Below are 26,431 nucleotides of genomic sequence, written 5' to 3' on the forward strand. Positions count from 1 at the left end.
TGACCCCCAAAGCTGATTTACCCGAACCGGCTGGACGACAGCGGCGGCACGCGTGGGAATGCCTCCTTCTAGTCCATTTCAAACATAATAAAGCTTGCTACTATATTTAAACTAGAGAAAATCTCTTTTTTCCCTCAATGTGGGACAATCACTCTAACATTAAATAGTAGGCTTCAAAGGCATCTTTTGATTTTCTATCAATGTGGGACAAGCCTTTTTCTTACGAAATAGAGGAGTTTAAAACAAACTCTTTGCATTATATCCAACACAGTAAAATAGGCACACAAAAGCTTTTGATAAATTATATACTACTCGCTGTTTTGCTGGCCCAACCAATCAAAGAGCTGCAGAATAAAACTATCTAATCATAGACTAAGTATTTTTAGATGACACAATTTTTCCATAAAATATATTTCCTCCGTTCAATTTTAGAAGAAATAATTTAATTTTTGTCACTATTCATACAATTTTTCCGGACTATTGATTATCATTTATACTTCAAAAAAAATAATATAATCATGTAGGATGTTATAATCATTTCATTGTATATATTTATAATATAAACTTTTATAAGTTTTGATAGTGAACAGAATTATCTTAGGATATAAATGGTACAATTGTAGTCACATTAGGTTTCCTATTCACGGAATAACGGGTGCTTCGTGTTCTTTCAAGATATTAATTTGCAGACATATTCACGAAAGGCATCCCGCGATAATTATTTTTAGATTTTACAAACAGTAGCGTACGAATCCTCCCGCTATGAATGCGGAGTGTGATAGAGCATAGAATTATCTTAGAATATAAATTGTACAATTCTAGCTAGACTTCTAGTGACATTAGATTTCCTATTATAATTATACTATTGTTACACTATCAATATGATTAATTACACTGACTGTGAAGGAGGGTTCCCCGGATGATTGCTTCTATCGACTGTCCTTCTCTATGTTGACTGGGGAAGCCTCTCAGTGTGATATAAAGACCCGAACCCCGTGTTTTGGGCTTGTTTTGATCGGAGCAATACTTCGCACATAATTAAGGGAGCCATTGAAAGGTGACTAAAACACCAGAAACGGCGACTACCCGAGCTAATGATAGTGGTGACGAAATGGTTTTCCTTTGAGTTGATGGTATGTGTATTGGAAGTGTTAATAGTTTGGTGATATTCTCCAATTGACGGAGTTTTGCAATATCCAACAAATTTACCAGAGTTAACAAAAAATAATAAGGTAAAAATATATATATCTGACGTATTTGTATAAAACTCAAGGATATTTAGTGCATTTCTAAAAATTGAGATTATTTTGTGTATTTTGTTAAACGACATTTCATGGAAAAAACGAAACTAAAATAAAGACGTACGGAGAACTTTATAGGCGAAGCAAATAAGTTTACAACTAAATTTAGAAATGGTTGGGTGGAGACAAGAAATAAAGCAGAGAGTCACCGACACTAGACACGGGACCCATCACTTCCATGCTATTGCTTGGTATTATTGCTTCACGACTTCACGTGGTTGCACTTCCCTTGAACGCCTCTTCCGTCTTCCCTTATGCAACTCTAAATGTGTGTTATTTTCAACTTATAATAATATAAGGTATGAATTTATTTGGATTTATATGGATTTATTTTATCTGAAATTTTTTAAATTTATAATATCTTATTTAACTTATAAGACCTTATTAAAATTTTATTGGACCTTATTGGAATTTATTAGAACTTATACGATCTTATTGGAGCTTATATGAACTTATATGATCTTATTGGACCTTAGGAACTTAATTATGTTTATGCATTTCCGCTCCTCTTTTTTGTATTTGATGGTTTATAGTTCAGACTCCGTTTGTTATAGTGAAAAACATTTTCATGAAAAATAAATTTTCCCTTTTCAATAGTTTACATTATTTGGTTTAGTAAGAAATGGAAAACAATTTTCTATAAATCCCTCGAAGGTGAAAAAACCTTTTCCATTAAAATGAAGGGAAACCACAATAGATTTGAACTAAACATAACAATAAGGACAAAACACATCACATTATTACATAAAACTAATCATGTGAATAAGAACATGAAGCTAATACATGATCGATTAAAAAAGAGATCGAGAAGCGAATTAGTAAGAATTGAAGTCAGAAATTTTGGTTGGTGCTGAGACTGTTGAGTGTTGTCAGTTATCAATAATACGATTTATCAGTTTACGATCTGCAACCAGATCACATGAAAATGGATGTAATGCTCAAATAAAATAAATAAATTTAGGAAAAAATTAAAAAAAAAGAAAAAAAAAGTGGAAAATGATATGATTGGGTATGTAGAAGCCAATCCAATGGAGACACTGCATCCCTTTCTGGTTATCGATATCATGTGCAACTCTTTGGCAACCCATCTGCTTTTTCATGTGGGGGTGGGCCGTAAATGGGTCTCGACTCTCCCATCTTACATTTCGTCTACCCCCTTATCCAATTCAATACATGTACGTGGTCTCCAACTCTTTTGTTATTGTCGTGTTTATTATCTCATCTGCTTAACTAATTTGCTCGTTCATGATTTGTAGTAATATAATAAAACTAGCAACGATATTGAAATAAGCCTTTTTATACGAAGTACTACGTATAACTTCAATTCTAAAACAAAAACTGGTATGGTCCTAATGAAAAAGGTCTTTCTCTTACCCCATTGAAACTTTGAGAGAGTGTTATCGCAGTGTGGCCCTCATTGAAACATGGTTTGCAAGTCTTTTGGATGATCTTGTAGTGGAACTCCTATCCAATTAACAGACGGTTTTAATACGATTGAAATCGAGAAAAAACTGGCAAAATATTTGTATAAAAAACTACTTCGTACATTAATTGTATTATCTGAGCGCCACCTCTTCCACAATATCCCACTATGTTCCTCCCCCTCATCCCTTTTCATCCCCAAAAGCATCCTCATATCGTCTTGCTACACGTACTTGTTCAACGAATTCCCCAAGAATAATTAAACGGTTTCTCTCTTTAATTCGGCATGCGATATTTAGAGCTCCGCTTGTGGATCAGACATGGTTATTGCTCGTCAGAAGATAAAATCGGAGGAATCAATCAACGAAGAAAATAGGGTTACAGTTTCATCTACTAATATATACTAATGTATTAAAAGATGATCTTAAGAAACGTATACGTCCCACGTATACCCTCCCTTATTACGCCAAGTCACCACTAATCAGCATCATGACATGTCATTTGCACAAAAAAAAACATGTAGCAAGGATCGAACATCAGACCTCATTTGTTAAAGTTACACACTTACACTTCCTACCATCTTAACCAACGTACTACAATACAACTCATGTTATGTATTTCCATATAAATTGAATAAAAGTGAATGCAAAAATAAAAAGGGGGAATTATTACTTAATTTATAAATGTACAACTATTACTTTCCTAGCGTAAGCCTCAACTTTCAATAAAAGCTTGGGGTAATAGAATGTAATAATTGAGTAAGAGAGAAAACATTAATGGAGGTTAGGTAATTAATCAACTAATAGTGAATGAAAGGATTCGGCTTCGTTTTAATTTTCTGATGTGGGGTTTTAGTGGCAAGGTTGTTGATCGGTCCTAATCTTATTTCACGTACCACCGCCAATTCGATGACGACACCATTTATATGGGCACATATTACAAAAAATAAACCTCAATAAATTAAATGTCAAAACCCGGGACAACGCACGAACCACGCACTAATTTATCTTCAAAATGTGCAATGTGGACACATCACACCATCAATTAATGATGCGATTTGCCGCATTACTAAATATATACTACGTATCAAATACATATAGGACTATAGTACGAAGTAATGGAAACTAGAAAGTGAGGAGTAATAATAGTCACTGCTACCAAGTGGGCTAGTTAATTAGCATGCCACATAAATAATGTTCATAATAGTAGTTGTAATTATTTGTTTTAAACATCTATATATGTTCATGGAAAGAAAAGGTTTCCATGATCGTTTAACACACACATATTAGAGATTTAGATTTTAGAGGTGGCCATCAGGCCATGTGACTAGTATATAATTCTTTTTGTTGTTTTATCCTTAACAAAACTATCTACTTCGTATCATTTTAAACTACCAATAATTATACATTAAAATGGTATATAAAGGCACATGATATCAATTTATCATCTTTTAAAGAAAATAGGAATTTTATACGACACCATTTACAACAAGAAAGCAAACAAGTAAACATCCATCTTTTATATTTGTGAAATTAATATAAAAACACCTTAATAATTTTATTTCTACAACCCAACTTATATATTACGGAGTATGCACGAAAAGTATATACAAGTATACTACAACTTTTGTTAAAGGCAACACACCTACATTTAATTGGGTTGTGACAATAAATAAAACTTACGAGCCTTACTTTATATCTTAAATTTTTCTCTTTAAAAATTAGACTATCGAAAAAGAGGGGTGATAAAAAGCACCCAACACATTAGTAAAATACGGTAATTCAGACATTTAACTCATAGTACCATTAAAGGTGACAAAATTGTCCCCAGTTTATCAAATCAAACCCTGATAAACTTGGGTTCCCATGTGAAATTGATGACTTTACTTTCTCTAACATTTCGCGTTCACATAAACTTTTCTTCTTAAAATTTCAACAGTTTCTTCTTTCTTGTGATAAAAACCTAACACATGAACTTATTCGGGTACGATAAATAGTACATTATCTTATGCACCGTAACAAAGATTGTACAATTCCTCCAAAATTACACATAATTGAATTTGTTGCAACTACATGTGATAGTTTCCAAAATTATTGCGTGATTTAAGTAAAAAAATCAGGCATCAGAATAAAAGCAGAAAAAAGTTTGAAAAAACAGAAAATATCATTGTCTTTTTCCACATCCACATGCTATCATTTTCATTTACTAATATAATATTTAATTTAAAATAAATGACATACTGATACTATTATAAATAAAGCCATCAGTCCATTAACTTTCTTCAAAAAGATCACACTCTTGACTCTCCCAACTAACCCAGCAGTTACTTCAATCCAAGATCAGTGAGAATGGGGAAATGGGGAAGTTCTCTGTTAATCAAGTTTAGTGTTATCCTAAGTTTATCTGTTGTAGCTCTCGCTAACAATGGCAATAATTTCCACTTGTTCTACTTTGTGCAACAGGTATTTTTATTTTGTTTACTTGCTCTTTATTTTGTCCGGATTTGGTTGTCACGTTATTAAAATGTGAATGTACTGTATGTTAGTAATTACTCGTAGTAGTATTAATCATAAAATTGGTGTTGGTGGTGTTGCAGTGGCTAGGATCATACTGTGATCAAAACGGGGAAAGATGTTGTTACCCACCAACTGGAAAACCAGGACCAGAGTTTTCAATTTATGGGCTTTGGCCTTACTTTAATGATGGTAGCTTCCCCTACAATTGCGGCAGCGACAACTTTGATGAAGCTCTGGTATTTTTCTCCTTCTACTCTTCTTCATCTCTTCTTTTTTTAGCTCTGTTTTCCCTTTATTTTTCTTCAAGGTTTTGATATAGATTATAAACTCCGCAATTAATTATTGGATACTTGTTTAGCTTTTAGAAACTTTAACAGAGATTATATACCTAATTATTGTTTTTGATGAAACTTTATCAGAGATTATGTACCTAATTATTGTTTTTGATGAAACTTTAACAGAGATTATGTACCTAATTTAAGTTCATGATTTTGTACATTGTCATATGGAGTAACTCATCAGTCCGAAAAAGTTGATAAAGGTTTTTAGAGTTTATTCTTTTCACCTTAGGTACGGATTTATTTATTGACTCTTATCTAAACAGATCCGAGTTTATGAACTTATTTGAACTAATCGAAACTATTAGTTAGTTGTGTTAGATTAATGGAAACTTCTCTAAACAATTATACGGAGTAGTGAAATACGAGGTACGGACTATAGAGTACTCAACTTGGCTTAAAGAATAGTGCCAAAGACAAGACCATGTTCAACGCTCTAGGTTGGACAATGGACACACCTTGACCCACAGTCCGATTCTCGTGGGACAAGAGTCAAGACTTTTCAAATATTTTGGAATTTCTGGATCTGAAATTATTCTTTTTAAGAAATTATCGATATTATTATGAATTGTACTCCCTCCGTATTTTTTTAAGAGATACACTTGACCGGGCACGGGTATTAAAAAGAATAATTGAATGAAATAAAATAATAAAACAAGTGGGGTTGGATAGATATTTTAATAATTAAACATGTGGGGACCATGTCATTTTGGTGGGTGGAGGGTGGGGTGGGTTTATGAAATTATTTGTTTAATAGGATGGTGGGTGATAGAGTAAATTAGATGTATTATTTAATTAGATAGTGGGTTGATAAGTTACTAAAAATGGCAAGTGTATCTCTTAAATAAATACGGCCGGAAAAGGCAAGTGTATCCCTTAAATAAATACGGAGAGAGTAACAACAGTCAACACTAATCGAACTTAAACTACTATTTCCGTTCTTAAATATTAGTCTGTTTTGACTTTTCAACTCGTTTTAATTCAATATTTAAACATAAATATCTCCAAATACATATGTAAGAAAAATATAAAAATTTGATATTGTTAAACTACACATTAAGACGAACAAAATAAGATCTCATGAATATGTTTTGGAAGTACGTATAGTAAAGAAATTAGAAGATACTCTTCAATTGTGAATAGTGTCAAAATTCCAAATGAGACTAATATTCGAGAACTGAGAGAGTATACCTTTTATTTTATAATGAACTTAAAGTATACTTGATTCCATGCAGTAACATTACTAATCTGGTGTTTAGTTATATCACATGTACAATAAATATTGTATTTGAAGTAAAAGTTAACTCAAAATATTTAAAAAGTTACCTTTGTATAAGAAAAAGTTTAGTTACCTTTGTATAAGAAAAAGTTATCTATTTTTTACGGATAAATTTTTTCATTTTAATAGACATTATTTCTTCAAAATCATGAATAATGTATAAAATTAATCATTTAACACTTTAAAATGTTTATCTATCAATTTTTTTTATAATATAAAAGTTAATCAAAACCTATTTAAAGTTACATAAAACTAGGGGTAAAAGTTATAAAAAAAACTGGATAAAAATTATCTTGGTGTACAATAAATTTATTGTACATCTTATGCGCGCAAGACCCTTTGTAATTATATTGCAAATAATATGAAATGTTTTTATGTCAGATCACAATTTTGTTCTAACCTATATATTTGGAGAAAGCGACTTCCCAATTAGAGTATTAGACCTTGCAAAATTGACCTGCATAGCCATAAGGCCCATAAGGCCGTGTCCGACTATTCTATCCAAATCTAAATTGTACTGAAACTTATGGAGACTCGATTTTAAAGCTAACCATTTTGATAAAAGCCCAAGTGCTAAATTTTTTATTTAATTTTGATAAAAGCCCAAAGCCCAATTTTATTTTATTGTAACTAAAAAGTTTATAGACACGAAAAAAACAAGATCATCTTCATTCAAACCAGATAAAAGCCCAATAGCCCAATTATTTTGGGTCCATTTGATACGTATATCTGGGTTAGTCAGTTACTCCCTCCGTCCCGGAATACTTGACCTGTTTTCCTTATCGGGTCGTCCCTTAATACTTGACCTGTTTCTAAAAATGAAAATATTCTAACAATATTATATTATTTCTCACTCCACCCCTATTAACCCACCTACCCCTACTCCATACAAAAAATAATTAAAAATTCAACCATACTCTCCCCCAACCCCACCCCTTTACACATTTCCCACTAACTACATTAAAATAATACCCCACTATCAACTACTACCTATTAAATTAAATAAGTCAATTCAAATCCCTTAAACTCTGTGCCGGTCAAACTGGGTCGAGTATTCCGGGACGGAGGGAGTATGTTATTTTGATTGCTAACTAAGTTTTAAATTTTGCAGCTTAAACCCATGCAAGACAGTTTGAGGAAGGAGTGGCCATCATTCACATGCCCACAAATTGGTAGAAAATTCTGGGTCCATGAATGGAACAAGCATGGAACATGCTCCAAATCAGTCCTGGGTGAAGTCGCTTACTTCAAGGCCGCTTTAGCTCTCAAGAACAGGGTCAATATCCTTGGAGCCCTTACAAGTGCTGGAATTCGACCAAACAACCAGTTATACTCTCTTAAGTCCGTTAAACAGGCAATTGCTAGGGGTACTGGTTTTCACCCTTGGGTTGTCTGTAACCGTAATTCTCAAGGTACTAGCCAGATTTGGCAGGTTGCTATGTGTGTCGATAGAACTGGCACCCGACTCATTAACTGCCCTTTCGTTCCCAAAGGACAGGGTGATTGTGAGTCCAGAATCAAGTTTCCTTCTTACTAATTATAGAAAGCTTCCCTAGCTAGTCATGTAGCGTCCCATTTTTAGTGCTCGCTTATCTTATATATGTACGGAGGAGTACTAATGCTGTAGTTTCTTATCTGATCAACCTATGTAATACTCCCTACTTTTGTCTCTAAATTCTTGTTTTGTGTTACTAATAGCTTCTCATCATCGGGTTGCATATGTGGAATATTAGTATCATTTTCTTCCAAAAACTGTAATTGATAAACAATGTATCCGCACCCAAAATCTCTACAAAAGCGCTACATCTATCGCAATTTGGATTATACACCCGGGTGCACAGTGCTCATTGTGCACCCTGTTGAACATTTATTGAAAATCTAATCAACATTGAGAACGATATCAATGTACATGTAGTAGTGAAATATTTAAACTATATGTTCTATGGATTTGAACTATATGTTCATTGGCTATATGTTCGGTCTTTGGGTATGAACAATATGTTCTTTGTATTTGAATTATATGTTCTTTGTAAAACAGGCATTGTGCACCCTATGGTACCAACTTTTGAATCCCGTTTCCACGTATCCTCGATCGTATCCGTTTTCCATATATGTGCAACCTAACGCTACATCATGGATCTGTATTAATGTGAAAGATTTTAGGCCAACCTAAACAAAAGATCAACTTGCTTTAATCAAAACAACCAAAGTCTTAATCACATTAATGTTCCCATGGAATTAAAATAAAATAATTAAACTTAAGTTCCAAAGTGCCCTTGACAAGTCAAATCCGAGAACCCTATTGGAACGATAGCCATTCAAAATTATCCCCCACTTAACAACTACCCTAAGTACTAAAATGAACATCAACCTCACAATCCCTCCAAAAATCCTAGGCAAAGCAGCCTCATTTGTTCAACACCTCTCTTCTATTAATTTTTTTGTTTAATTTTCTTTATTTATTTGTATTGTAAAGCTTCAAGTGTTGAAGTGAACCACACAATAGAACCTAAAAATCTAAAAGAAAACACGTAAAGTTGTCACTTGCCATACAAAAAAGAAACAATGTTTGGAATGACGTGTAAACTAACACCCCACTTATATACTCATTTCTTTCTCTCCTCAAATACTTATATTCTTCCTCACACCACTTCACAATTTCCAATCAAAATTAGAAAACACAAAGGAATTCTCAAAAGAAAAACAGGTGAATATCCAAACCAATGGAAGATAAACAACCCCCCACAATGCAAATTCAAGTTAAAGTTGAAGAAACTCATCAAATACCCACCTCGTTGAGTCAAGAAAAAACCAGGTTTGACGCGCCCGGAAACGACGATCATCATCAACTACAACCGCAACAACAGCAACAACAACAACAACAACAACAACAACAACAACAACAACAACAACAACAACAACAACAAAAGCGGCCAAATGAGAGCAATAGTGAAGAACAGAAGAAACCAATAGTTGATCAAGAAAAGATGGAGAAAAGGAGTAATAGTAATAATAATAATGTAGGAATATTGGGTCCAAGAGAGAGAATGAAGAGGCATAGAAGAGAGGTAGCAGGGAATGTTTGGATACCAGAAATGTGGGGCCAAGAAAATTTTCTCAAAGATTGGACTGATTGTTCAGCGTTCGATGCTTCTTTGGTGCATCAAAATATAATGCTAGCTCGAGCTTCTTTAATGGAGGAGAGAAGAAGATCTAATTCCACTACTCTCACTGTAGAAAATAGCTGTTAGTTTTCTTATTACTATTGCTTTTTATTTCCCCCTTCTTTTCCCGTTGTTAATATAAATTTGTTTACAAAGATAAAAGATCATATACGTATACAAGTATTATTTATGTGTACAAACGAAATGTGTGTTCGTTTGCACGTAATTGATTTTATTAGCATGATAGTACATGTGGTTTCTAATTTATACATTTATTTACATAAAATATATAAAAAAGCTAAGAGATTATCAAGCTATTCAAGTACTGATGTTTGTTAGCTATATCATTGAGGCTATGGCCTATTACTGTTTACAATATGTGAAATTTTCGACTTTTCGCCCCCATTTGTAATTTGTATTGACTTATTTGTACAAAAATCAAGAGAAAAGTAGAGCTATACAAATTAAAAAAACCAAAGTACAATGTCCTATGCATTGATGTTGTAGTTCTTCCAAGTTATTGCATTTTAGCTAAGCAAGATTGGAACACTTTTGGGGTGAACTTCTCCTTCTTTGTCGAACCCCTGCAACAATGGTTGCAATCTAACCTAACCCACAGCTCCTCCACTTCCCACACAACCACCAACCTCCCTTGGAAGACCCTTTTTCCTTCGATCCATTGGGCCATTTGGAAAAGCATATGTAATTTGAGAATTAATCTTGATAAAAATTGCGTTAAACAAAAATGTTACTCCGTATAATATGATATTTAATTAAATACTAACATATAATATGGGATAAATATTTTATGCATAATTTATTTTATGTATTTTATTTTTGTAAAGGTGATCATTAAAAATAAAATTTGGTAAAACATCTTGTAAACTAAATTTAAATTTAAACGAGTAGTTGGTTGCCATGTTTAAATTTCAATTAATTTTTTTTACGGTTTTTTCATGAAATGCCCCCGAGGTTTCACGAAATTCACCAAATACCCCTGCGCGTTTCAAAATACATAATATACCCCTATTTTTTTTCGTATTGTTCACCAAATACCCCTATTTTGACTTTCCGTTAGTCCTCCGTTAAGTCATGTTTATAATTCACCAAATGCACATGTTTATAAACTTTTTACACAATATACACCTATTTGTAAACTTGTTTGCACCAAATACCCAAACTGCTTTTAAACTGCATAATTTAAATCTAACGGCTAATTTGCAGTTCTAAATTTCCTAGCAATGAAGTAGAGCAGTTTGTAACAAATTTCCAGCAATAAACAGGGATTATATTCCATAAAAAGCTGATTAATTTGCATAGTAGCTTTACAAATACTCTGAATAATAATACCCTTGCAATGAACATTTACAATCACTCTTGTACTACAAGGCATTGCCCTGCTTACATAAGATATGACCTTCGTGGGCTTCGTCACAATAAAAATAATCATTCTTACAAATTTAGTGTTCTCGTTGAACCAACTGTGTATGCTATCAGTAATTTTGTGTTTACACTTTACATCAAAACCTAAAAATGCATGAAAAATGTCAGTTGCTTAGCTTGCCTTAGGCCCAAGAGACAAAGAGCAGCAAATTGAACTGGTGTGACATGAGCTTGTGGAGACAGCAGTTGGTTGGCACCAAGAAGTTCATTAGCAGCACCAAGATCAGATGGCCATAATAAAATGACAAAACCAGAGATCATCAGATTAGGTGCTGCCCTGCCAACTGCAAACAATATCTTGGAACTCAGATACAATGGCAAACCAATGACTATTAAAGAGAATAGGCAAGAAGCTTTTGAGACATGATTTTGGAGGTACCAACCCCAACACTTAATCAAACAGACAAGATTCTCCTTAGATATACTTGAAAGCAAAATACACAATAGGTGAAAATTCGAGGTTGAGCAGAATTCTATTTGGGCCATAACTAAATATTTTTATCACAAACCATGATATCTTATCATCATTCTCAGGAGTGTTTAACTTTAAAGTAGGACCCTTAATGGTAATGCTCTCCGTAGTCATCATTTATCAAAGGTTTATCAAAAGTTTAAGACCTTCAATACTCATGAAGTCATGAAGCATATACAATCATACACATTTACACCATTCACCTGTTTCACAACAATGATTATCTCTCTAATTTCACAAAGGCCCGCTTTGTTCAAGTGAAACTTTTTTCCAAATTAACCAAGACTACAATCATAATGCACCACAATCAAAATCTATCATGCCAGATGCCATCAAATTCCACAAATTAAATTTCACAAATTCCACAAATTTTACATAATAAACTGCAGGAGGGGGGTTGTAGGTAACCTGGACTTGTGATTTTCCAAATTGATTAGAGTTGAACACGAGATTAGGTTTTTCGTGATCGTCAACCCAATCTTCGCAAGCTTGCCAATCGTCCATTAAACAAGCTTCCTTGCTGAAAGCATTCGGGTCAGGGTCCATATATTGCGGGTCAATCACAAAAATTGGGTACACAAAATTCGATTCTGTAGCAGCTTGTTCAAGAGTCGGGTTACCGTGGATTCAGAATCCCTTTCGGAATCACATTAGAGAAGAATTGGATGAAGCCGCCATTTTTGTGATAATTGAAGAAGTTTTAGCGTCTGGAGTTTGGTAGGGAGAAGGAGGTGGTTCGAGGAGAGAGAATTGAGAAGGCGCCGTCGTCTTCTCCTTCCTTAGCTGCCGCCGCGCCGTCTTCTCTTTCCTTCCTCGATCTCCTCTCGCCGCCAGCCTTCAACCTTCGTCGGCGGCAATGGTGGATTCTTCGGACTTCCTACCACCTGCACTACCAAATCACCGGAAGAAGAGACTTGTATTTCTGGGTAATTTGAGGTGAATCAATGGCTATTGATGAATTGGGGGTGAGATTGAAGATGGGTAAGAAAGAACAGAGGAGATGAGAGGAGAGAGAAGAAAAGAGTTTTTTTTTTAAAGTTAAAATGTAGAATATAGGTAAATAAGGGTATAAACGTAAATAAATACTAACGGAGCACTAACGGCCGTTAAATCCAAGGGTATTTGATGCACTTTATGTTTACATAGGGGTATATTATGTATTTTGAAACGCGCAGGGGTATTTGGTGAATTTCGTGAAACCTCGGGGGCATTTCATGAAAAAACCGTTTTTTTTAATAGAGCTAAGTAAATGTAGATGAGTTGGCGTGCTAAAACATACGTAATTGTTAATGAACCGGCCTGTAAAAAAAAACCGTAAGTATAGTTTAGTTTCATAAGAAATTATTAAAATATATAATTATGGTAGGCATTAAAGTTTTAATACGGGGTATTTAATAAACATAGCTTATATGTTTTGAGCTGTTTAAATATCATAAGATGTGGTATTGGATTACTGGTTAAAATTCTAGCTCATGAACATGAGGACATGAGTTCAAGGGTTGATATTCGCATTTATTCATCTTTCTGTAAGTTTATAAGAAAACAATGGGGTGAGCATGAATCAGAAGTTTATAACATAATTTGAACTTCCACCCACCTATAGGAAAATAGTAAAATTCTTTAGAATGAAGAAATTTAGCAAAATAAAGTCATGGAATATCGGTCTATAAAAAATTGTAAACATGCAGGTTTAATAAATAGTCAAATTCATTCACCCGAGAATTATAACCATCTGAAATGGGATCTTTTACCAAATCAGCTACTTTTACAATTTTATTTACCAAAATGGCTACTTTTAAAATCTATTTCTCAAACCTGCTACTACCTATAATTTATTTACCAAAATGACTATTTTCATTTTGTGGCAAAAACAATTAAACTGGTTTGATTTGGTTCATTATTTAATATAGTTAACCTTTTTTTTTTTTTGGGTTTATTAATTTTTTTTTTGTCTACTCTATACTCCGAAATCATTTTTCTTTTGATATTGCCCACAAATAATTTAAAATGTTGCTCATGATGGTTTTATTTCGATACATACACGATGCATGCACCATTGTAATAATTTAAGTTTATTTTTTATCCATTTTAATATTTTAATTACGTTTAGTTTTGACAACCTAAACTCGATCCAATGTTGGGCAAATTTGTATTATGCATGCATGCTTGTTATGACGCATCATCTTCTCAAATTACACCATTGCTACCTATTTCTTGCTCCAATGATAAGTTAATTATTAATTAATTATTTTAATTCAATTCATAGTTTCATACTTAATAATGAGAAATTACAGTAATTTAAAAAAACTAAAAAATACAATTGACTATAGTAAGATAGTGGTCCGCCTTGTAGGAATAATAGACGCAAATATTTGCACTGTCAGGCGCCTTTATTACACGCGCTACTCTAGCTTCTCCTTCACGTCACTTTCACGCACACGGTTTTAGAGTATGTTAAATTCTTGGTTGATCGAGTTTGCTAAGCAAATTCGTTTAACACAACGAATTCGCGTATCTAAGCGACCGAATTAACATATCCGCAACAACACTTCAGCCAATTTCTTTATATTTGTAATATTTGCGAGCAAGTCCCTATAAAAAAAACTTTTGAAGTTGCTAAAAGGCTAAAAGTATTAGTAAATCGTCAATCGGCTTATTATTAAAAAAAATCAAACCGGTTCACTATGCAAAAAAAATTAATCGGGTTCATTAGTTTTATAAAAGCCCAAACCGGTTTATTGGTTTTTAATTTAAAGTCAAAAGAGTAGCTAATTTTTTTTTTTGAAACTAAAGAGTAGCTACTTTGGGAAATACAATTTAAAACTAGCCGTTTTGGTAAATAAATTTTTAAAAGTAGCTAGTTTGGTAAAGGATCCTCTGAAATGTTTCGTATTCTTAGGCCATGTATCTATATTAATATATTATTAAAAGACGTTTCTAATAATGCATGAGTGCCGCGTAAAACTCTCTAATCACTAGAACACGTCGCATCATCTCTTTAGAAAGGAATATATTCCACATGTACATAACATCAAAATTTTCTTGCAATAAGATTTGAATATGGGACATGTTATATGAAAAGTTGTATTTTACCATCTTAACCAACCATTAGATATGATATTTGTTGAACATAAATACATATATCTTGGAACATCCAAGCGTATGATATATACATCAACTTTTTAGTAACCTGGACATCGCCCGAACCAAATACTAGTTTTTTTGGTTCTACTACGAGGAGTTCACACCACCTTCGGCGAGTGGACCGATTTCCTACGGGAGTTTGCATGGGTACCTCGATGGGTAGAATCCCTCCCAGTTGAGATTTTTTCCATTGCAAAGGCTCGAACCCGAGACCTTGGTTAAGGAGCAAGAGGCCGTTAACCACTCATGCCAACCTCAATTGGTGAACCAAACACTAATTGAGTTTTAATAATAGTATAGATAAATACGGAGTACTCCGTTACATATTCAAAGTCGAGTAATAAAGTATTATTAATGACTAACAAGTGAAATGCACACGGCCCAACAAAAGTACACAAAACCCAATGGGCAATGGTGAAACCTAAACAGCACCAACTTTAAGCGTGGAAGGCCTGATCCATTTACGTTTACCAATTACCAACTTGCTACCCGAGACCGTTTTTTATTTCATTTTGGACGCAACGCGTATGGTCGTTTTTTCAAACCAAAAAAAAAAGCATCAGATGAAAATTTGGGGTGATAAAAAATGCAACATACTTGCCCAAATGGTATACAATTGTTATCGTACTTATGTGCATCTACGTATCTATTAATGACTTGTTGACCTGTTAGTTAAGATTTTAAAACTGGAAATCGATGATCTACGCAGAATAGGTTTTAGGTTTGAATCTTCACTTTTTTTTAAATATGTATTGCCTACCACTCATTTGCGAAGAAAATATAAATATATAAAAATCTACCTAGCTGGATTTGATTGGTCATGAAAACCTCTAGGGTGTCTTGTCCCTAGTGAAATTAAGCTAGCTTTCTGCTTGAGGCCCAAATCATCAATGTGACAGTCAATATGATCGTCACCCTCGCGATAGCCCAACATTCCCTTCCATGTTCCGCACTCAAATTGGTGTCAATAATCTTTTATCGCAATTTTTTGAGTAGTGGCGATCCCAATATTTATATATGTATTGTTGTCCAAAAGAGCAGTCATTTCAACCCTAACTCCTTAAGGGTATTATTCCACCCGAGCTTAAGGTTAAGATGGTCAAAGAAGGAATAATTACAAAACTTGGATTTAGTTATTATTTTGTAATTAGGAAGTTTTATATTGAAAACTCTGTATCGATTGGCATACGATTTGTTAATTTTTTTGGTGAAAATTTGAGATTAAAGTCAAAATTATTAATGTTTGATTAGCAAGTTAATAAAATAAAATAAATTTAGATTTAGATAGTATTATTAATGTCCAATTGTTACAAATTATCAAGCCGGCCACCACATGGATCGAGTCACTCAAATATCACCCCTTATATGCGCTTAATAATTTTAAGGTAGGTTCGACGTACTCCATCTCGAAAATCTATAATAAGTACTCGATATTATTGATAAGAATTTTTGATGATCACATTTACATGACTGGTGTAAACGTGTTACGTGTGTATAAACTCCCTTAAATAGTTAAAATAATAAAAATTTACATTGGGTGATTTTGATCATTTTTCAAATAACTTTACACCGTCTTACAAATTGATTGTACAATAAACCCTTGTTTTGGTGTCTTACATTTGTATTAGGGTAAACTCAATAAGGTGTAAGGCTAGGAATATTGAAATGTAGTACTCGGTCTATTCTTAAATAATTGACGCTTTAACATTTACAAAATAATCTAGGGAAAGAAAATAAGATGTTTTTTTAGTCCTTTAACTAACATGATTAATTAAGAAAATCAATTTTAATACTTCTTAAATGTTGAAACGATCTCGAAAATGATATTTCTCCAATATTTTGTATCTCTCTTTAAAATACTCAATGATGACCGAGATGTTCGTACAATAATGTAAATTATCAAAGTGAAAGTTACCTCCATAGTATTAAAACACAACTATAAAGAACCCAAAAATAACCCCAACTTGGTGCTTGAAATTTCAAATTGATCGATTGTTTTAATTAACACTTGTGTTGAGTGTACGCTTACAATTAGTATCCCTTAATTTACCCATGATTTTTGCTAACACCAATCGTAATCGGGTTGACTTTCAAGTATTATTTTCTTCATTTTATTTTCGTATGATAATGGCCCATTATTAGTTCAATTATTTTATTCCTAATTAAAATGGTTCTCCCTCTTATATATTTAATTTTAATTTCAAAATTTCAATATAATATATATGCGCTAGTTATATATAAGGGTGATACGTACCGCTTCATTTCATTATAATCATAACATTAATTGCCATTACGAAAGAAAAACAATGGCAACATGGAGGAGCTTAGTATTCATCACTAACATTGTGTTTCTCTTGAATTTTACAATGGAAACTCTAGGCAATGATTTTCAAGCATTCTACTTTATCCAACAGGTGATTTTTCTTTTAAATCTTTTTTTGTCTCACAAAAGCTCCAATTCTTTGTTGTTGTACGTTGTTTTGCAATATTCTACATGGTGATACAACGGTCAATTTTTTAGTTGACTATATATTTTACAAATTACACGTCAAAAAATGTATTCTACAAATTTAAGGTTAATATAATGGTAATTGGATTAAAGATCTTATAATATCATATTTGACCGCTTTGCAAAATATAAGGTCACTTTATAAAATCATAAAGTATGTTTTTTCACCACATAAATGTCCGCAAAACGTAGGACATTGTAGATTTTCCATTGCATTTGTATAATTTACTAAATTTTGTTTTGATTTAATTTCTATATTTGAAATGCAGTGGTTACCTTCATACTGTAATCAAAGAGGAACAACATGTTGCTACCCACCAACAGGAAAAGGGGCTGCAGATTTTACAATTTATGGGCTTTGGCCTTACAATAATTACAATGGTGGCTCCATTCAAAATTGTGCCGGTGCAAGTTACGACGTTGCTCCGGTAAGTAATAAGTTACTACATATGACCTAGTACCCAATTTTTTTTTTTTTTTTTTTTGGTGTTAGCACCCAATTCACCCTTAGGGCCAATCCGGATTTGGGGCGAGTTCTGGGTGGATAAGTTCCAGTCCCCTCCCAATTGTTGTTGCGGGGGATCGAACACGAGTTCTTTCTACCAAGTCAACCCCAATCACCATTGAACCAACAGGCAATTGGTACCTAGTACCCAATTCTTGGCTTCTCATGTATTGTTGATGAGCAAGGATTTTTGTTAGGCAGACTCACAATATATTAATTAAGAGTTAAAACTTTAAAGTCGCTCTTTATTAAAAAAACGGTCACCCTAAAAAAGTAAGCATTGTTTTAAAGAGTCAAACACATCAAAGAAAAAGTTGTTATTAAGGAGTAGTTGAGAATTTTAAAGATGTTTTGTTACGAATGTGAAGATTTTAAGTTTTGAAATTGCTTAAGAGAGACTTGTGTTTTATACTTTTATACTACATATGCATATGCTATGTAGAAAGACTTGTTGAGTTTCACGTGTGAACTTTACATTTCTTTTTAGGCATGCAAATGACGTAGCTAGATGAAAATTTCCTTCCATAAAATTTCTTTATAATTTTACTCCAATACAATGCAAACAACTGATGAAAACTTTGGCATTTAATCGAAAAATGCAGCTTAAACCAATTCAAAGCATGCTACAAAAGTCATGGCCATCTTTTACATGCCCACAAATTGGGAGGAAATTCTGGTTGCATGAGTGGAACAAACACGGAACATGCTCAAAATCTGCCCTAGACGAGATGTCATATTTTGAGGCAGCACTAAACCTCAAAAACAAGATCAACATCTTCCAAGCCCTTGCGAAAGCCAGGATACAACCCAATAACCAGTTTTATACTCTTGATAGCATAAACATGGCTATCACTCGAGCCATCGGGTTTCGGGCCTCGATATTCTGTAACCATGATGCTCAAGGAAACAGTCAGATTTGGCAAATTATATATTGTGTTGATAAAAGTGGTACCAAAATCATCAACTGTCCTAACTCTTCTGCGGGACAAGGTGGTTGTTCTTCTACCATCAAGTTTCCATCTTACTAATACTTTCTACGGAGTATATATTAGTCTTTGTACGTACTCATTTATGTAGCAAATACATACATACATACTCCATACGAAATATATAAATATATTTTATGCGATACATGTGTGACATTTTATATGAAATTTTTAATTTTATAAAACAAAATTAAGTCGTAGGAGTATGTAGTTGACTAGATAATAAATATTCTATATTTTTGGTTTTAATTTTTTTATCCGGGAATTAAATATATGATTTTTATGTCCATTCAATCATAATGTTAACATGTTACTCCTTATATTTAATAAGAGTATAATACGAACATCATAGGAGGTACCAAAATGTAAAAGATTTCAAGCGTTTCCTTATAAATAGAGATTAATTAATGATATTGATCTAACGATCTAAAGAGTAACAAACGGACTTGATTCCACAAAGTAAGCTTCAAACGGACTACGCACAAATCAGTATAATTTGCAAAACATTTTTTTTATTTATATCGAGGAATTCAATCTTGTACAAATCATGAATTTGAGGAACTTGACAGATCGAATTTGGATGGTTGATGTCCATAATACAAGGAAAACTACTAATTATTCAAAAATGGTAGAACTATTCACCCCTACATTGTGGTAAAACAATTAATTAAGTAGGGCGTCTATTAAGTGTGACTCAGATAAAAAGAAATTTTCATCGTGAAACCATATGCCAATTTGTTTTATGAAGTAAACTAATTTCCATAGTCTATTCTTATATCAAATGTGAGACACTTATATATACGTCGTAGCATGATGTATGTATGTTTGAACTTTGGAGATAAAGCTATGTACAACATAATTTCAACAAGTTACGGACGTACGAGTCCATTTTTCAGTCGTGACTGTTTGGTCTGGAGATTTCAAATTTGTTATGTGTGCCTCGAATCTTCCTTGAAGGATGTTAAGGTGCTGTAGTGGAAGGTCTGACTTTAAATGGACATATCTCATGATCTACTCATTAGATTGAGTTGATTCAAGTTGGATGTGAAAGCTTGGCTCAATAGATTTCCAACGCCTGGTCATAAGCTCATTTTGGATGAGAAATGAGGGAATTATGACCAATTTACGAGAAGTTGTCATGCAGCAGGGGAAGTTCGGCCGATGCTGTTGGAGGTTCGGCCGAACCTGCTGGAAGTTCGGCCGGACTCTTAGAATGTTCGGCCGAACCTGAAGAGATCAGTAGCTATGATTTTGGAGGTTCGCCCGAACTTTTGGGTAAGTTCGGCCGAACCTGACCTTGGTTCGGCCGAACCCTTTAAAGGTTCTACCGAACTCTGCGGGTAAACTGTTTTCTTCTCCGCAAGGTTCAATCGACGTGGCCTTTTCTTGTCCCTTAGATTGGTTTGATGTCTAACACTATAAATACCAAATGTAATGAGATTTTCAGAATCAAGAGAGAGAAACACAAGTGAGGTTGAAACCCTATATCTAAGCATACATAGAATTCTCTCTTCTTCACCTTTGAGAATTCCTCTTTGTAATCCTTTCTCCATTGAAGAGTAATACAAGCTCCAAACCCTCCCCCGTGGTGGATGTAGCTCATTGAAGAGAGAACCACCTTAAATCTTTGTGTGTGTTTTAATTTCTTTAATTATTTTTTCTCATTATTCAAACATCAAATTGTCATACAATTCCAAATTCAAGCCTAAAAGGTCCTTCATTTATAACAAGATTAATTCATTTTTCTTGTGATGTGGTCTATTATATGAATTTCTCCTGTGAAGCCATATTTTGAACAGACAATTTCATGATTTACGACATAACCAATATATATATATATATATATATATATATATATATATATATATATATATATATATATATATATATATATATATATATATGACCCTATTTGGTTAGGATCTGTTAGCTGATAGCTGGTTTGACTAGCTGTTAGCGGTTAGCTGTTTGTATTAGCTGATTTGACTAGCTGGTTGCATTAGCTGTTTGTGTAAAAGTGTTTGGTAAATTAGCTGATAGCTGTTAGCTGTTTGATATGTAAAATGACCATTAAGGACATTGACATACTTTGTTTCTTATTAATATTAGACAAATATTTTATTGTGTTAATTTTTTTTCTCTATACTTTTCTAATAAACATTGACTAAATAAAATAAATTTATTTTATAAAAGAAATTTTTTTTTTTAATAATATATATTTTTCAAATAGAAAATATTACTAATGAAATTTTAAGCATGATTGCAATATAATTTAATTGCTTCAAAGTACTAATATAAAATTTATTACAACAAAAAAACGAATCTAATAAATATGGTGAAATGAAAAAGAAAGTGTGAGTAATGTTTTTAGGAGAAAAATATGAAGGGTACCAAGGTTGATAGTGGTTGTAATAATAGGCAATAGTAGGACAAAATAGTCATTTTCACCTACTTTCTCAAACCTCAAATTGCAAAAAGCTCATATATTGAGCTTTTTCAAAATTAGCTTTTTCACCCCAAAACTCTCTTCCAATCCTCTCCTAACCAAACACTTCCAATTAGCTTTTTCTAAAAGTCAAACCTCTAATGCACCCCAAAAAGCTCTTTTTTCCTCAAACCTCTCCTAACCAAACACCCCCATATTTTTTTTGAGGGAACTAAAACCAATACCTATGTAAGAGGCAATCCATAGGTTTATTGTTAATACGTGGAAAACAAATGCAACATACATTACAAAATGATCGTTAGTCCACAAATCCCCTATGTACGGCGAATATAACGGCCCAAATTTTGTTACTATGTACAAGACGTCGTGGTCTTCTGAAGATTTTGCAACTCATGTAGTCGTATTATATGACATTTAATAAAAGAGGGATGGAGACATAAAGTGTTATAATATGAGACAAGTAATTGGGTTGTGAAAATATGATTGTGGATTGTATTTTTCCCAATTTTCGCTATTCATTTCATATTCTCATCCCGTGACATATAGTTTGGGGTTGGGGAGGCTAATCAATACTCCAATCAATAATCTCCGTAATTATCATATTATTATTTCTCATAATATTCCTTATAATATATGCTCCAATTATTAATAATCCATGCATGATCGGCCGATAATTAAGGGGTCTCTAATTGGTAGTTGAATACATTTCTGGCCCAATTAGCCCATGGTTTTAGCACATGCATGCCTCATAAATCATAGTTAAAGGGTCAATTTACGCAACCTCAAATGATCTTGCATGTTTACATTAGATTACTTTTCGAATTAACTACTGATCTCTCACGTAGTACTTCGTATTAGACAGCCTAAAAGATAGCGTAACTCAATGCTTGTTCCGTATGAGGACATGGGGTGAAGTACATCATATATTGACTGACAATACTTATAGTTACGACGGTTCTTAACGAGATAAAAATAAAATAAAATAAAATATCAATAACTCACAAAAATAAATAAATTACAGTATAATGTGTTTGTTTGGAAATTGAATTTATAAATAAAATGATACGGCTTATTTTTATGTTGGTGCCTGAAACTCGTATATTGTATAATTATATCACATATGGAATGACAAAAATTATAGTAATTCCTTAGGATAAGATTTAAAGAAAAAGGAACCCTCGATAACTCAAAAAAGAAATGTATAAATTATAATGTGTTTGTTCAGAGATTGCACTTGTGAATATAATAATACAGCTTATCTCCATACAGATACTTATATCTCCACTATAAGAATTTGTACTTTAATGACAACCTCGGGTGAAAAATCGTAAAAAGTATTTTGCGACGGGGATAAAAACCAAATAAAGACGGGAACAACTGTTGTAAATGTCTTTTACGACGGGTTAACGACGAGATTTTCCATTAACGACGATCCCCTTTTATGACAGGTTCGCGACAGGAAATTCCGTCGTTAATCAACGATTATTGACTTTTAACGACGAGATTTTCCGTCGTTAATGGTACAATTTCTTGTAGTGCTCTTATGTAAAATAATTATGTACAAAAGTACAACAAATCTCAATTTCGGTACTCCATTTTTTTTTTCCCGTAGTTATCATTTCATTTTATCTCTGGGAGGTTGTGGTCCTCTATAAACTCTTGGACTACATATTAGTATATTACATACGAAATTACGAAGGAAGCTAGTATATATATATTAGCGTCACCTACCGATTATTTTCTTCGCAATTAACCATTTGATGAATGTTGGTATTACGAGAGAGTAAGACAGAGAGAATGGCGAAACGGGAGAGCTTAATATTCATGAATAAGCTTGTGCTACTCCTGAATATCGCCGCAGTAGTTCTAGGGAATGACTCTTCTTCTTCTTCTTCTTCTTCTACTCCTGGTTTTCACGCTTTCTACTTTATCCAGCAGGTGATTTCTTTGTTCTCATACAATACAAGGTTTCTCTGAATTCCAATCTAGTTATATATATGGAGTATGTATATACGTAGTATATGGTTTCTAATTAGAAAATATTGAATTGTAATGCGCGCAGTGGTTACCGTCATATTGTAATCAACAGGGGACAACATGTTGCGACCCGCCAGCAGGAAAGCTTGCAACAAACTTTACAATATATGGACTATGGCCTTACAGTGACGATGGTAGCGCCCTCCAAAATTGTCCTGGAGAAACTTTTGATGTCTCTCCGGTATGTACATAATTTTTTATATAAACTTGCATACGCATAGTGCAAGTAGAGCTGATCAACATGGGTCAGGTCAGTTAGCCCGACTCAAACGGCCCGAAATTGCCGAGTTTTGAGCAGAAGATTTCCGCATGATTTTCGGCCCGACCCGAACTTTTTTAAAAAATACGTTTAGTTACGAATTTTACCCGACCCGAATTGACCCGAAAAGCCCGCTAATTTCGGCCCGAATTAGCGTGTTTTGGACACACAAAATTGGCCCGGAGCTTGGCCCGACCCGTTATAATGGCAGATATTTATGTCCTCGGCCCAGCCCAAATTCGACATGGCCCGCATTTTGATCAGGTCTAGTGCAAGTGTTCAAAACTAGATACATTAGCAAAAAAATAATTCCCCAAACATAAGTTTGACATGATTCTATCTTAAAAGCATCTGATAATAGATGAAATAACACATGAATCTTATATATTAGTAAATCTTCTTCTATTTCTTCCACGTGGGACAATCGTTCACGAGCTAACATGCATACAGATTCCAAAATAATGCAGCTAGCCAAATGAAAACCATAAAATGAAAAGGATATACTACATAAGAGTCAGAACTTTGTTGTGCATGCAGGACCATATATTACTTAGAAATAAAAGTGAGTAACAAAATGCCATATTATTATTTTGTTAATATACTGCAGCTGCAGCTTAAAGCCATAGAGAGCATGCTAGAAAAAGAATGGCCATCATATACATGTCCACAAATTGGAAGAAAATTCTGGGTCCACGAGTATAACAAGCACGGTACATGCTCTAAATCCTTCCTAGATGAAATGTCATATTTTCAAGCCGCTCTTAACCTCAAGGACAAGATCAACGTCTTGCAAGCCCTCGTCGATGCCGGAATCCAACCAAATGACCAATTTTACCCTCTTGAAATCATTAACACGGCCATCACTACGGCCACCGGATTTCGCCCTTTCATTTTTTGTAATTATGATGCTCAAGGAAACAGTCAGATTTGGCAAGTTTTACATTGTGTTGATAAAACTGGGATGGAATTCATCACTTGTCCTAGCTCTGAGGGACAAAAAGATTGTGCCTCTACCATCAAGTTCCCTTTTTAGTAATATATGTGCTCTTTTTCTTTCAAAATAATTTCAACACATTGCATTTCAATTCATTCTTTGCCAAAAGGTATTAAATAATAATAACATTAATAATAAACACCTTTGATAGTTGGCTACGTATTTCATGTACCAATAATTCGCTACCTACTTATATAGTTTTTATTTTTACGAGCATGTCCTTTTTATGACCATTGAAGTTGCTATAATAAGTTCAATTTGACAATTTCCTTCGACAGCACTATCAAGTTACATGAATCAGAGGAGGAGAAAATAAATAAGATGGGCCTCTTTGTTGGGCCATGTTTGGTGGCGGCTCCAGACAATCGAGAGGCTCCATATATTGGACAAACCATTACCATTTATTGGCCTATGGCGCCATATTATGACATACTCCCGATACACGCTTACAACATGCCCGTGTCCTTGATCCATAATGCACGGCCCATGAATGAGAATGTAGAGGATTAGGAGTTGGATTAAGCTTAATCACATAATGGCATTTAAATATTTAATAGAATAGAAGTATAGAAGCCAATCTGAAGTTCTAATACTACTTGGTGTTACTTATACGAAGATTATCCTGTTGTACAAACATCAAAATTGCTGGCTTAAGGCCGATTGGAAGCGTTTTTTGTTTTTTGTTTTCGGTTTTATGTTTTTTTACAGAACAAAAAATCAAAATAGGAAAATCATAAAAAGTAATTTTTGTTTTTTTGTTACCAGTTTTTAATATCAACCCGATTGCTATAGGTATAACTATTCATGATTTACTAAATCATACGACTTTAAAAACTAAAAAAAAAAAACTTGAAATTGACAGTGATACGGAACGAGCCCGCTAACATTCAAAATTCAAGAATAATTGACATGCACCATGTTACTCATTGTACAAAACTACAAATTCTAAGATCTCACAAACTTATCATTTTAGATCCAGGCGTTGCATGATTCGCATCTAGCACATAATCTCATATTTTCATGTGGCTACTTGCTTCCCTTGCAATAGCTTGATAATTTATGCTATTGGAGTACACGCCCAATTTTCCTTAAATATGCGGTATCTTATCACACATGTGAATGTTCCACATTGGTAAAAATAAAGAAGACAAGTTCATTTTATAAGGCTAAAGGGAGTATCATACCGTGAAACCTCATTTAATTTGATCTTTTCTCTTGATGAACGCCACCTAATCCCATGTACATTTAACATTAACTTTTCAACAGTTTTTTAATGGCATCATAATTCTTACGTACTACTATGGGCTATGGAAAAGGAAAGATCTATACACTGTACTTGAACTAGTTCGTTAAGCTAAGCACAAAAGAGTGACAGTTAATTACGAAATTGACCCAAGTTTATTGATAAACGAGCTGAAGCTACTAATAAATCAGAGTTAAAGTAGATTAAAGTGGTAGATTGAGGGGCTCAGTACTAGATCTCAAATATTAGTAAGTCAAACAAGACATAGTGATCATGTAGTATTAATTAATAAGATTTAATTCAAGATTTAAATGCTCAATTAAAGCACGAAATGATCAGATCGAGTTCACTAATTATATTATAAGCATGATTG

The 26,431-nt window shown here is 33.5% G+C and overlaps 4 protein-coding genes across 5 annotated transcripts; all 4 read left to right on the forward strand.

Annotated features, from left to right (window-relative positions):
* Nucleotides 1–4,983: 4,983 nt before the first annotated feature.
* LOC110782988 (ribonuclease 1) lies at nucleotides 4,984–8,608 on the forward strand. Its single transcript, XM_021987277.2, has 3 exons — nucleotides 4,984–5,185; nucleotides 5,320–5,475; nucleotides 7,968–8,608. The coding sequence occupies exons 1-3, from the start codon at nucleotides 5,072–5,074 to the stop codon at nucleotides 8,391–8,393; spliced, it is 696 nt and encodes a 231-aa protein (XP_021842969.1). The 5' UTR covers nucleotides 4,984–5,071; the 3' UTR covers nucleotides 8,394–8,608.
* A 691-nt stretch (nucleotides 8,609–9,299) lies between these two features.
* On the forward strand, nucleotides 9,300–10,345 carry LOC110782829 (protein BIC1-like). Its single transcript, XM_021987077.2, has one exon. It carries the CDS (start codon nucleotides 9,580–9,582, stop codon nucleotides 10,105–10,107), a length of 528 nt encoding a protein of 175 aa, XP_021842769.2. The 5' UTR covers nucleotides 9,300–9,579; the 3' UTR covers nucleotides 10,108–10,345.
* A 6,978-nt stretch (nucleotides 10,346–17,323) lies between these two features.
* On the forward strand, nucleotides 17,324–19,224 carry LOC110782830 (ribonuclease 1). The gene is made up of 3 exons (XM_021987078.2): nucleotides 17,324–17,493; nucleotides 17,858–18,016; nucleotides 18,696–19,224. Exons 1-3 carry the CDS (start codon nucleotides 17,386–17,388, stop codon nucleotides 19,119–19,121), a joined length of 693 nt encoding a protein of 230 aa, XP_021842770.1. The 5' UTR covers nucleotides 17,324–17,385; the 3' UTR covers nucleotides 19,122–19,224.
* A 3,991-nt stretch (nucleotides 19,225–23,215) lies between these two features.
* On the forward strand, nucleotides 23,216–25,025 carry LOC110782831 (ribonuclease 1). Of its 2 annotated transcripts, none has more exons than XM_056834906.1 (3): nucleotides 23,216–23,463; nucleotides 23,588–23,743; nucleotides 24,435–25,025. In XM_056834906.1, the coding sequence occupies exons 1-3, from the start codon at nucleotides 23,290–23,292 to the stop codon at nucleotides 24,852–24,854; spliced, it is 750 nt and encodes a 249-aa protein (XP_056690884.1). In that variant the 5' UTR covers nucleotides 23,216–23,289; the 3' UTR covers nucleotides 24,855–25,025. The 2 variants fall into 2 exon arrangements, with proteins under 2 accessions (XP_056690884.1, XP_021842772.1); XM_021987080.2 differs by having other exon boundaries at nucleotides 23,220–23,463; nucleotides 24,429–25,025.
* Nucleotides 25,026–26,431: the final 1,406 nt, after the last annotated feature.

This window comes from Spinacia oleracea, chromosome 1, assembly GCF_020520425.1.
Source record: "Spinacia oleracea cultivar Varoflay chromosome 1, BTI_SOV_V1, whole genome shotgun sequence".
In the NCBI taxonomy this organism is placed as follows: Eukaryota; Viridiplantae; Streptophyta; class Magnoliopsida; order Caryophyllales; family Amaranthaceae; genus Spinacia; species Spinacia oleracea.